Source organism: Sphaerodactylus townsendi, linkage group LG06 (genome assembly GCF_021028975.2).
Source record: "Sphaerodactylus townsendi isolate TG3544 linkage group LG06, MPM_Stown_v2.3, whole genome shotgun sequence".
Classification (NCBI taxonomy): domain Eukaryota; kingdom Metazoa; phylum Chordata; class Lepidosauria; order Squamata; family Sphaerodactylidae; genus Sphaerodactylus; species Sphaerodactylus townsendi.
In genome coordinates this window covers 85,415,453-85,429,475 of record NC_059430.1, presented here as the reverse complement: position 1 = coordinate 85,429,475, position 14,023 = coordinate 85,415,453, and the positions used below count along the sequence as shown (strand labels likewise).

Genomic DNA, 14,023 nt, shown 5'->3' with positions numbered 1-14,023 from the left:
ATCTTGAGTCATGCTTTCAATTACAAGTACAATCAGGTGGTTAAAGTGTATTTAACCAAGTAAGTAATCTGTGTTTTCTTACCTTTATTTGGTTAGTTTAGTTTATATGTGGCCTTTCACCCTAACCGGAACTCATAGTGAAATGACTTCAATTATTTTTTATCTCCATTTTATCATCTCAACAACCCTGAAAAATAGGTTAGGCTGATTATTTTTAACAGGTCACCTAGCATGCTTCTATGGCAGAGTTGGAATTTGAACCCGGGTTTTCCAGATGATTGACATTCCAGCTACTGGAATAGAAAGCATGCTAATCAAATTTGCAGATGACACCAAAATAGGAGGGGTAGCTAATACCCCAGAAGACAGAGTTAGGATTCAAAAATTTAACAGTGGTTCACAGATAGGGTCAGGATTCTGTTGAGGCACATCTGCATGGCCCCTTTAAGTACAAAATGATTCCTGCAGCTCACACATACAAGAGTTTCATATCTATCTATATGACTGATGAGTGCAAGCATGGGCCCATGCAGCCCACAAGCTAGATACCTGGTACAAGTGTGAAGTGTGGGTGTATGCAAAGACATTTCTTTCAGTGTTGGTTATGTGCTCATCACTGGCATGTGATGACTCAGATGCCAGGGGGACTGACTCAGAACTGCAACAGCTATTATTCTGGATTCCATCCAGCATAGTTGTTGTTTACATACCTTTATAAAATCAGGAAACTTTCATCCCCTGGCATTTGCAGGTTCAGAACAGGCTCCCACAAGAATCTCTTGAATTTGATTTCTCTCACATTTCACAGCAAGTGTTTCTGCAGTTTGCTCTTGTTTGGAAAATATTGTGAGAAGAAACAACTTGGTAATATCTGGAAACTCTGAAATATTGTGGAGCATGGCTCAAGAAGCTGTAAAATATTGCAGAACAATGGAGTACATGGGGACACAAACAACACAAATGCTTTCAATGCTAGTAAAATTCCTATCACACAGACAGTATGTCATGCTCCTTCCCAAACTTGCAACTGCCCCAATGCCATGTAGGATTACGTGAAATAAAATCTCTCTTGCACTTGCTAAAATAGAAAAAATCCAACTTCATTAAACATTGGAAGGAGAAGGAAGTTAGAATTGAAAGTTTTCAAAGCAACACTGCCCATCACAATTAGGTCTCTTGTTTAAAATATTCAATATGTTTTATTTAATAACAATGGAAAATTCTCAAAGCAATGTAAACCATTTGTTTCATTGAAACTAATGGATCTGTCAATAATTTGTTTTTTTTTCTTTGATACAAATTTTGATATTTACCTGAAGGTTATTTTTTATTTTGGGGACTGTATCTTCAGAATAAACAATTCTGACTAAGAGTTAATGCTGTAGTTTTCTGGAACACTGAATTGAACTGATTTTTCAGGTATCAAAAATGTTGTTCTTTAAACAATTATATTTCAGTAAAGCACTAGCAGGCCTTTAAAATTCTTTTTTCAACGGGATGCCGCTGCCTCTCATGATACATGCAAAAATACCTTCAGACTAATCCTTATATTAAGAGGCATTTTTCACAAAGGAACATGAAATGTCAGTTTCACAAACATGAATTTGATCAGTTTCCAATTTTTGATCTGTCATACACGTTTACAGTTTAGATACCACATTTTAAAAAGAAATTGCCACCAGTACAAAGCTACAGTTAATCCAGTTATTTAAAAATCTTCTATGGTCCTCCTTCAAATCTGACCATTGCACATCTACAACTTTAGTTTTAAAAATTGCTGGAAGCTGTGGACATGGAACCCCCAATACTTTTTTCCTCTTTTAGGAAACACTTTCCTCTTTTAGGAAACACTTTTCTCTTTTAGGAAACACTTTAAATTCAATTGGAATACTAAGCATGCTTTGTTAATATGAACTGCAAATATCTTTTCTACAGAATCTCATGGATTTTACCTGTGTCCAGTAGGAATGTCCACAAAGAAAAGATTCTGATCAATTCACAGGTACCAATCTATCTTATCCATGCCCCATTGAAATGAATGCAGACTGTGTAAAAAAGGTAGCTGGTGACCTACTTCCTATACTTGTAGATATCTGGAACCAGTCGATTTCAGGACATGTAAAACTACAGAACTCCCAAGCCAACCTGAAAATCTCCTATGCAGCCCAATGGGCTGTGCTACACTTTTTGGTGGTGCAAGTCATCAGAAGGCAGAGGCATTTCTTAGGCTGAAAGCCCTGTGGAAACTGAATAAAGTTGGCTCCATCCCCAGAAACACCCCTGGAATGCCTCCACACATGCTCGTGTGGGCTCCTGCGGTGGAGGGATGCCAGTGCATGTGGCAACTTTTGTGTTCAGTGCCGCAGAGGTGCACAGTGCCCCGTCACCAGAATATTATCCTCTCCGCTGGTGCATTTGTGTTGGCACACCCACAATACTCCGCACGCTCTGTGAACTGAACTATTAGCCATGTCCAACACTACTAATGTATGTTTTATTTTGCTGGACTGTGACTAATAAATTAATGATTGGTATGTCCAATACTAGTTCTTGTTACAGCACCGCAATTAAGAATGTGTTAAACTTTGTGAATACAAATGTTCAAAATATCCTGAGCAGAGAAATTTGAAATTTCATGTATGTATGTATGTATGTATGTATGTATGTATGTATGTATGTATGTATGTATGTATGTATGTATGTATGTACGTACACACACACATATATACACACATGCACATGCTCTAAGAAAAGTATTTTAGAACAAAAGTACAATTATCACGCAAGTTAAAAAATGTCATTGCAGTCCATAGTTTTCTCTAAGATAGTCTACAACAGCAGATGTGCTTGATAAAACATTAAAAATTTTCTTTTCTTGCTTTGAAGTAATTCTTTCCATCATGTACATCAAATGGTGATGAAAGCATGTAAAAGGAGTCCCATGTTCGAGAGCAATATTAATCCAGTCTTGGATACACTTTAGAGGAGTTTCTTCATATCCCGCAAACATGGCTGGATTAGCCAACAGTCCCCTTGCAACCATGACACCTATACAAAGGAAACAATTTTTAAAAAATTAACACAGTGTTGATTTTGCTCACTTTAAAGCCTTGTGTTTTGCCCTTTTTATCCTGTATTTACTTCTTTCATCATCTGCCTTTCTCACTGAGACTTGGGACAGGCTATAGAATTTTAAAAACAGTGTAATAAATACAACTGTAATACATACAGTAAACAATAAAATAAAACTAATTATGCAATTAAAAATGTCCAATAATACATCTAATAAATTAGATTTGGAGACCAATGCTGTACACTATCATATATTCAATAAACTATGGAAGTACAAACTGAGAAGGGAAAAGAAAGCTGCCTAACATTTTCAAAGTCAATTAAAATTACAATTCTATTAACGTTATAAAAAGATACCACATTGCACAATGTTACTTCTTTATGGGAAAAACACATTGTTGGGTACTGAGCCTGGCTAGAGCAAGAAGGTTTTCTTGAGGATGAACAAGCAGGATTTAGATGTGGTCATTCAACTATTGACCACTGCTTAATTCTACATCACCTAATTGAGAAATATGTTCAGGTTGCCAAGGGTTCCTTGTTTGCTGCATTTATTGACCTAAAAGCAGCCTCTGATACAATATCAAGGGGACAGTTGTGGAAGAAATTGTCTAACTCTTCAATTGACAAATGGCAGGTTGCACTTAAATCAATAAGGGGAGCTTGCTGACTTAGAAAAGGAAAAAAGGCTCGAAGAGGGAAATCATATCTCATTTTTCTCAAGAACAACTGAAGTTTAATGCTAGAGATAACACCTGCACAAACTATTTGCATTTCTCATTACAGTGGGGTGGGTGGGAGAGCCCAACCCAAAGTCTGTACTTACCGTCTGTTCTTGTTATTTGATGAACGTTCTCCACATCTTTTAAAGATTTCATGTCCCCATTAGCAACAACTGGTACAGATACACTTTGCTTGATTATTTTAATTGCATCATAGTGAACTGGCTGGTGCCTCTCGTCTACATTTCTCCCATGAACGGTAATCCAGGATACTCCGGCTGCTTCAGCTTTTTGACAGAGATCTACAGTTCTCTGTAGGTCATTGTGAATCCTAATATTCCAAATATCAAAAACACAATTCAGCAAGTACTACCTGAACTCCATGAAAATCAGGTGTATAGTTAAGAACCATGGCAAAAAAAATACTGCGAGGATATAATCCAGATTTTCTTTGAAAGTTCATTTTTTATTTATTATTGTCATCCACCAAAGTCTATAAGAACTGGGAATGGTATACTTGGTCTGCAACTCAGATAAAGTTAGTTGTGCATGGGGCTCTCATAGATTTCGGTGAAAGTGTCAGTTTGTGTGGCAGCATACTCTGCACACAGACCAATAGTACTAAAACTGAGCTAAAAACAAAAGAAATGCCAGCTTTGCCCTAGACCACAGTTAAGGGAAAAGAAAATAACCACAGGAACAAGAACCAGCTGCAGGAACACATGTTTTTTTCTCCTTCTCCCAACCCACATTCCTCCTCCCATGCAAGTGTGGTACCAGATCCTAGTCAAACACACTGCTAATGATGGGAATGCAGCAAATGCCCTTTGTCTTCTAGTACTGGGCTAGCAGTTCACAGGCAACATAACAGATACAAATAATTCTGTTAGGAATTCATTTACATTTGTTTGTGTGGTGCACAGGGGTTTTTTGTGAAGAGTTTTCATACAAACATTGACAATTCTGCCCTCAGTCAACATGACACACTGCAGACAGCACAAAAGATTACTGCCTTTAAAGGGGAACAGCAACAAGCAGTCTTATGATATTTTAGCATTCTCTAGAAAGTTACTGATTTGCAAACTAGCACAGCAAAACTAGTTAGAACCTGGGGTGTTACAATGTACCAATTTCTATACGCTGTTTTAACATTTGGTTTGGTTTTTTGTTGTTATCAGCTGCCTTCACTGGGTCTGGACAGACAGAACAACAACAACAACAACAACAGTTGGCCCACTAATCAAGTGCAACCTACAGGAAACCTACAAATACCTAGGCATGAATAACATCAAGTACAGGAAAGTTAAGACTGGTCATCAGAGAATACACCCAGAGAGTCAGAAAATTTTTGAAAGTCAAATTAAATGGTGGGAATACCATCAAGGCCATCAACACCTGGGCCATTCTATGCACTGGCCTATCGTGTGAATGAAAGCCAAGAACAGGCATTGATTGAAGTAAAGAACATGAATTTACTGAAAGCCCAGAGAGCCAAACAGGAGTACAGAAAAAATGAGATTAAAACGAAGACTGAAAGCTGGCACAACAAAGCACTGCACAGCCAATTTCTGCAGAAGATCAAAGACAAGTGGACAATGAAAAGACCTGGCTGTGGTTAACAATTGGAACTGTCAGAAAGGAAACTGAATCACTGATTTTAGCTGCTCAAAAGCAGGACACTAGGACAAATATGATCAAGGCCAGAATTGAAAATCCTCAGATGATGCAAAGTGAAGACTGTGCAAGGAAGTCAAGGAAATTGTACAAAAGACATTGATCAGAGAAAGTCACGGAAAATGTGATGGTCAAGATCTTGAGGGACTTGCAAATCCAAACAAAGTGTGGACACATAATACACCAGGCATCACAGTGATCAAGGACAGAAAGTGACCATCATTGACATAGCAATACCTGTTGATAGCAGAGTTGATGAAAAGAACATGAGAAGGTTACTAAATACCACAATTTGAAAATCAAGATGCAGCAACTATGGCACAAAACAGATGAGGTCGTCCCAGCTGTAATCGGCACCCTGGGTGCCATTCCGAAAACACTAGGGTGGCACTTAAAACATCTTCAAATTGACAAAATCAACATCTGTCAGATCCTGCTGGGATCTGTCCAAATACTACTCTGATACATTACAATGACCTAGGCCTCTGGGTGAGGCTTGAGTTGTAATGAAAGGCCAAAAACAACCAGCTAAAGAACTGACAACTGTGATATAAAACAAAAATAAATAATAATGTGATTTTTCTCCCTTTCTTTCCCTATCAAGACAGGCTCAGAGCAGCTAACAATTTTTTTCAACAATCAAAACACTTTATATACAATGTATAGTTGAAGAGAATCCTCTGAAGATGCCAGCCACAGATGCAGACGAAACATCAGGAGAAAATGCTATTGGAACACAGCCATATAGCCTGGAAATCCCACAACACTCCACTTTATATACAGTTTAAAATCACAACAGTAAACTGTTAAAATAAATACCCAGAAGTCCAAGAATACTGATAATTAAACAGGAATTTTGTGCCATGTTGTGGGCCCAGAGTCAGTCAGTCATGATTCCTCGGACCTCACCTCACTAAAGCCCCAGCTGGTTGAGTCTCAAGAGCAGCCAGAAGTCTCATAGGACAGAGACGCTCTCAGACAAGCCAAGAGCAGAAGGTCGGAGTGCTTGTAGAAGCATCTCCAGCCACTGAGGCCAGAACTAAAAGTCTACCCAGCTCACTTGAACCAGTGAGGCAGCTTAGAATCCACAGCCAGCAGGAACTACACTCTAAAAGTCACAGTGCACACTTGGAGGCCCAGAGGCATCACAGGGAATGCTGTGAGTTGGTTCAGCATCAAGACTAAGCCACAGCATAGTTATATAAGAGATGGCTGTGGGAAGTGGAAGTTGCCGGAGCAATGTTGCTGAAAGCCTGACAGCTTTTTGTCGCACCTACTCACAGACTGATCACTCAGAACTCGGACCAGATTGCCTGACCTTCGATCCTGGACTGCCTCTTCTCAGACCTGCTTTAGACTTGGCCCTCTGGACACTTCAGATGTTTATACTACAGCATGTGTTTTTCATTTCATCTCATTTGGACCTCTAATTGGTCGCATTTAGTGTTGTTATTTTTTTGGAAGATAATGCCAAAACTTACCTTATCTTTACAGATACTGAAAACATAGGATTTTCCACTTGATTTCTTACTTGTTTCACCATCTCCTGCATTGCTTCTGGTCTGTTTATTAAGCAAGCACCATAACCCTCTGCCATAGCCCATCTGGAATGGAGGAAAACAACATACCAGGTAGTTTTAATTTACCCTTACAACCTTCTAAATCAGTGGTTCTCAACCTTTTTTTAAACTCCTGTACCCCTTGGCAACCCATTTTCCTAAAATTGCACCCCAATATTAGCAAACTCATTAAATACTTTTCGTGGGTACAAGCAAATGCTCTAGCTTGTACCCCTGGGGGTATGCATACCCCAGGTTGGGAACCACTGTTCTAAATGAATTAGTTTTGCCAGGAAACAAAATGTCAACTGACTGAGATTTCCTGGAAATCTACAGTAACTGTCCATCTTATTAGTTAAAGTTCACTGAGATTAAGTCAGTTCAGATCACTCCTGTCCTTAAAAGGATATGGCACAGTTTAAAAATCAAGAAACTTGGGAGCCCTTTTGCTGTGAGGAAAGAGTAATTGTTTGGCACTCTTAGCTCAGAAGAAAGCAGCCAAGAGGGGCATGAAAGAGGTTTACAAAATGATGCATGATGAAAATAGAACTGGCTAGAGAGATTTTTTTTCACCCTCTTCCATGACATTAGTCCCTGATGTAAATAAACTCCCAAATCATTTGCAAATCATGCATTCAATTCTCAAAACAGCAACAAATATGAGATAAACCTTCTGAGATAGACCAATGCAACTGTTTTTTTCCCTTACCCCCGTAGTGGTTTCCAATGTCTGTGAGTCTAAATTCAGTTACCATTCAGCTGAATGAAAGGTATTTCAAATGCTGCCCATTGCTGGATTGTAAAGACGCTCTGATTATTTTCATTTGCTGTCCAAAATTCAATCCAACATTACCTCTGTGGACAGCCGCAGTTTATATCGATGCCGTCTGCAAAAGGACTGATGATACAGGCAGCATCTGCTAAAACCTGAGCTTCTTTTGCGGCAAACTGAACAATCAGAGGGTGATCACCTGACAAAACAGAGACCATTTTTGTAATAAATGAAAACAAAATGCACCCCAACATATTACATCTCAACTGGATTCTACATTTTAAAATTTAGAACATGTACCTTAAATTTTGCTACCTGGTTAGAGAGAGATCAGTTATTAATTACATATTAGAAACAAGGGCATGGGTTGTAACTTTTAAGTTTTGGCTGCGTCTTTGTTTCTGCACTGACCCTAACAGTTTGTCCCAGCTAGAAATGAGAGAGCTTCAGCTTTCGAAATGGTGGCTACATATTGGAAAAAAGATCTTTTCCTTGGGCTTCTCTTGGGAGGCCCTACAAATGCTCACCGCTCCGGAGATTTACCATCGCTTAAAGATTAGATTATTTGATCAAGAGTACCAATTTCTCCTGAGCAAAGCGCAAAGCTCTTGCTCTCCAATATTCTTTGGGATTATCCCTCAGAAATCTAGCCCTGCTATATACCTGCAACAACTTATTAATTACAATTGCAGATGGGTCATGACTAGAGCAAGGTGTAACTCTTTTCCGTCAGTACATCTTCAAGGTCGCTTCTCTGGTATTCCACAAAATGAGCGTTGCTGTCGATTTTGTCCTGATACAACTGATGCACTTTCTCATATTCTGCTTCATTGTTCAAAATACAACAACATCAGAACTGATTTGAGAACTGTGTTACCAACAGGATTTATGCTCCTTTCTGATAAAATAAAAATGGCCAAGCTTCTAAATAATTCTAATGTTGAAATCTCAGAAGCTGTTGCTATATTTTTACTCTGTGTACTGCAAGTTGAACAATAATGATCTTTTTATTGTATTTGAAATTTTTGGCACTGGTTTTATGCCTAATAAAGGTTTTGGATTTGGATTTATTAATTACATTTTCAGAGTTTTCCTTTAAGGATTTAGTCCAATTTCTGCCCCATCTCCTGATCTTTTTTGCTCCAGCAAGGTAAGGTAATAAGCTATACCCTTTTCCACTAAAGGATCCAAGGAGATCTGTGAAATAATCCACCACTGCTTCCTGGTCCTTCTTTGTAGTGCAACTAGTGGTTCTAGTGCCAACCCAGTTCGATCACACTCCACCCCCACCCCCAACTATCCATCCTTGTAGGAGACTGCGGTTGCCCATGCCAGGCCCTGCTAGCTCCTAGGGAGAAGGGCTGCTGGCCAGGCAGTGGCCAGGCTGAGCAGGAGGGTGCCTTGCTGACTTGTGGCCACCCCCGCCTGATGCCATAATATTTTTGTAGACTTCCTGTTCAAAAGAGAAAAAAACTCAGTGCAATAGTTACAGCTATGGGGAAAGTCAGAAAGAACTTGATCACAGCTGATTTGGGGACATTTGAAACAAGAATCCCAATTACTGTCTCTGAATTGAGACAATCCACAATTTGCAATTAATCTAAGAGGAAAAGCTTTACAATCAGAAATTCAGTACTTTCCTGTCTCTGCATGAGCTCAACAGGAGGCCCAGGAGTAAAGACTAACATACACAACAGGACTGTAATCTTTCAATCCAATTCAATTCAATAAGCCTTTGTTGGCATATACACGATAGTTCCAGTTAAAATATAGTTCCAGTTAAAAAATACAGTTCCAGTTAAAAGTGAATAGTAAAAAACTTCACGTTTGTCATACATTCAGTTTACAAACTTCTGACAAAAACTTTGCCACTATAAGGCAACAATGAAAATCCTGACAATTTAAAAGCGTAACTACTTTATCTGATTCAGTATAATCAATCATAGGGTCTATAGCTTGGGATAGCAGGCTGGATCGGAGTTCTTGGTATAATACACAGTTCAGGAGAATGTGTGGGATGGCATCCAGCTGTCCTATGCTACAGGTACAGAACCTCTTATCACTTGGAAGACCTTTAAGTCTTCCTCTATGTAGCGGAGATGGCATGATGTTAAATCTAGCCAACATATAGGCTCTCCTGTGTATGGGATTTGTGAGCACTGTAATGTAATAGGCTGGGTATCCCTGCGTGAAAGGAATTGACATATTTGTTGGTGAACAAGATTTATTTGCCAAGCTCTGCAGCTGTTGAACAACAGGACTGCAAAGACTCATTCCTGGCCTCTTCCCATTATCCTTACTCCTCCCTCCCTCCACCCCCAACTTCGCTGCGTGGCTCTTACTTTTGGATGAGTTGGGGTATGCTGGACATCACCAGCATCCCGCCGGCAGGACTGCTGGGGGCACTTAGCTGGAGGTGGGCTGAGCTGTGGCCATTTCTGTCTGACTGCTTGGGGTCATTGGGGTCCAGGGCCTGGTTCAAGGCAGCCGCAGAGACCATGAAGGCAGAACCAAAGGTCAGCTAGCAGAGTGATGGTGAGTGGCGGATGAGCTGCCAGACTGGTGAGGGGGCCAGCAGGCGGCAAGTGAGTGATGAGAGTGGGCCTGTGGCGGGGCGGGGGGGGGGGTACACAATTAATAAAGGTAGCTCCATTTTAGGACTATTTTAACTGCAGAAATGACTTTCACTTCTGCTGCACAATCCCTGACTGCACTTATATCTTTTAGCAAAAAAGGATATAGCCATTACTCAATGTGTGGATATAGGAGTCAGAGTGGTTTCTCAGGGTCAGGTCAAAAGGACAACAAAAGGCAACAGTTGAGAAACAAGCCCTACATGCTCCCCTCATGAAGATTAGATATCCCTCTAGGTATAGAAATGCACCTTAAAAGCTATGTATATCTCCAGCATGCCCAGCATGTCTTTATAAGCATTTCACTCATTCTTCTACAGGAAATATTTCATAAGTGGGTTTTTTCTCAGTACTCTCCCAAATTTCTATTTTTTCTGTTGGAGAAATTGAAAAAAGGCCTAAAATGCTTTTTCCCTGAATTTTTCTCGCCCTGGGCATTTACGTCTCCAATAGGGTATCAGGACCTTGGAATACTGTTGCTCCTGTGATGTCACAGCAATCTAGCAGCTTACAGCTAAGGAACATGGGCTTGGGGCTATGTTGTGAGATATACAGCTGCCTAAAAGCCACCATATGTGGTCCTAGCTCTGTGAGGAGTTTAGACAGGGCTGAAGGAGTTAGAGGGGAAATCAGAAGAGCTGGTGGCACAACAGAGATATCGGTTGTGTTTTTCCCTGGTTAGCAGAGGGGAAGAAAGGTGGGGGACATCTCATTGACAGCACAGATCTGAATGAAGCCTGCACTGATCTTCTATTTCTTCTCTGTTAGTAGTTACTTAAGCCAAGGTATGGCCAGAGCCCTGAACCTTTTATAAGAGCCAACGGGGTCTTGGCTTGTGGCTTCTTTCCTGTGGCCCTGAGTCAGCCAAACTAAAAAAACCAGCATCAACCCAGACTGTTGGAATGTCATTCGGGATAAATATTTATTTGTTTAAGCTGTATTTTTGCATTTATTTTATTAGTTGCTTTGAGCACCCAGAGAGGGAGAAAAACAAACTATAAATTCCTAGGTGAACAATAAGTTGATTCCCGACACCGGCAGAAATGTTTCAGCCTAAGAACTGGGGTGAGTTCTTGGCAGTTACACACAGACTTTCCTGCTCCTAGCAGGAGAGTGGTGCTGATACAACTAGTGTGGCTTAGCATGGGCCTATGAAGAATATATTTCTTTTATATTTGCTTCAAGGGTAATTAATACAGGGAGGAGCTAGAATCTCTGCACTGCATTTTATAAGCTTAAAAATCAAACAGGATGCAAAGAAACTTACCCTGATGTGTTGTGAATTCGCTGTGCCTTGCTTTCACAGACCTGACAAAATCAGCGGCTATTATCATTGGAGTGTAGCAGAGGTCACAGTTATATTTCCTGACTAAAGTTCTAAAAGCCAGTCTGAAAAGACAGGAACATCTGAGCTTAAAAACAACAGCAATAGTTTTTGTAACTTTATTCTGAACACTAACAGCCCAATCCAAAGGGCTAAGGTGGCTGGGAATGGTGCTGCTACTGTACTGCCACGCTGCCTCCTGAAGATTCTCAGGTGGCACAGCAAAGCTCTGGAAACACCCGGCCGCCTGAAAAGCCCCCATAGCTAAAAGCGGTGTTATACCACCCTTTGAGATAGTGTATCTTCAAGGGCCCTGGGATGGCATTCCCAGCTTGAAATGCAGGGTGGAAGATAACTAAAGTCGGGTCCATCTCCAGGAACACCCCCCAAATACCCCCTGCTACACTGGCATCCTCTTGGATGCAAATGCAAGTCTAAGCGCCAGCCTCTCTTTTGGTTTGGGCACCACTGAGGTCCACAGCACCCACCCACCTCTCAGTTTGCCCACTCTGTGGGTATTTACCAAATGCACCCCCCTCCCCTGCCTTTGTATGTTTGTTTGTTTGTTAAATTTGATAGACCGCCCTATCCCAAAAGGGCTCAGGGCGGTGTACAGTGAAACAAACCATAACGTAACACAATATAACAATAAAAATCAAAATGCTCTAATCCATAAAAACAGTAGCAGCATAATATAACATCTAACCCCGCATTAAGGGGCGCCTCTCTGGGTTGCCTGTATAACAGGATGGCTTTATATATTTACAAAACAGATTATCAACATTTGCTTTCAGATGCCTTTCTTTAATTGCCACAAAATAAATGTTAACCACTCTGGATTTTTAATTCTTTCCTTGAAGAACGCCATCATGAAACCATGCTCTGTGGAAAACTACTTTATTTATACAAACCATTCAGTAGCCAGTGTACATGAAGAATGTACCCTGTAGCTGTGGAAAGATCTACATAGGAACCACAAAACGCAGCATTCAGACCCGTATTAAGGAACACGAAAGACACTGTCGGCTTAACCATCCTGAAAAATCTGCAGCTGCAGAACATGTGTTAAAAAAAACTGGACGTAACATTTTATTTGAGAACACTGAAATTTTGGACAATTCGAAAGCTTACTATGTCAGACTGCACAGGGAGGCCATTGAAATTCACAAACACCAGGACAACTTCAATAAGAAAGAAGAGGCTTTGAAGATTAGCAGGGCCTCGCTCCCAGTACTTAAAAAATGGACTGATAGCCCCACCCGCAATACAATGCACTCAACCACACCTTTGCAAAGCAAGTTCCACCCAAACAGTTAATGATTGGTTCCCCACCCTGGGACATGGACAATATACCACACTAAACTTTCCCTTCTCACTCAGGCCCCTTCCGCACACGCAAAGTAATGCGTTTTCAAACCACTTTCACAACTGTTTGCAAGTGGATTTTGCTATTCCGCACAGCTTCAAAGAGCACTGAAAGCAGTTTGAAAGTGCATTATTCTGCATGTGCAGAATGAGCCTCTGACACAGTGAGAAACAGACTTTTCTCTGTGATACACCTCTGAAGATGCCAGCCATACATGCAGGCGAAACATTAGGAACAAAATCCACCAGACCACGGCCACACAGAAAAACCCTCCAGAACCAATGTAAGTTTCAGTTCACTATTCTTAGGCATTATTCTATGAGTAAGTGCCATTGATCAGAGTTTGCAGGCACCTGAATAGACCTGTCTAGGATGGCACTGTAAGCAAGGCATAGCCCAGTATAGTAGCCGTCTATATAGTATAGTACAGTATAGTAGCCTCTGACACAGCATAGCACAGTATAGTAGCCGTCTGTATAGTATAGTACAGTATAGTAGCCGTCTGTATAGTATACAGTACAGTATAGTAGCCTCTGACACAGTGAGAAACAGACTTTTCTCTGTGATACACCTCTGAAGATGCCAGCCATACATGCAGGCGAAACATTAGGAACAAAATCCACCAGACCACGGCCACACAGAAAACCCTCCAGAACCAATGTAAGTTTCAGTTCACTATTCTTAGGCATTATTCTATGAGTAAGTGCCATTGACCAGAGTTTGCAGGCACCTGAATAGACCTGTCTAGGATGGCACTGTAAGCAAGGCATAGACCAGTATAGTAGCCGTCAACATAAGGGAGCCAGGAATCTATCATACCTTGTTGTGGTTCCCAACTCTCCTAGACACCAAACAGAAGCTACAAGGATGCTACCCTGTGACCAAATTCCACACTGATTAA

The 14,023-nt window shown here is 40.6% G+C and overlaps 1 protein-coding gene across 2 annotated transcripts in view; it reads right to left on the bottom strand.

The window, feature by feature from the left end:
• Positions 1 to 14,023, bottom strand: part of DUS4L (dihydrouridine synthase 4 like) — a 43,904-nt gene that overhangs the window by 27,024 nt on the left and 2,857 nt on the right. The window contains exons 3-7 of one of the 2 annotated variants that reach the window (XM_048502155.1): positions 11,700 to 11,821; positions 7,881 to 7,998; positions 6,950 to 7,072; positions 3,899 to 4,125; positions 387 to 3,048 (exon numbers count right to left, since the gene is read on the bottom strand). In XM_048502155.1, coding sequence (XP_048358112.1) covers positions 2,798 to 3,048; positions 3,899 to 4,125; positions 6,950 to 7,072; positions 7,881 to 7,998; positions 11,700 to 11,821 — 841 coding nt within the window. In that variant the 3' untranslated portion in view covers positions 387 to 2,797. Of the gene's footprint in view, positions 1 to 386; positions 3,049 to 3,898; positions 4,126 to 6,949; positions 7,073 to 7,880; positions 7,999 to 11,699; positions 11,822 to 14,023 lie in introns of those variants that run through there. The other variant, XM_048502156.1, reaches the window with a different exon arrangement.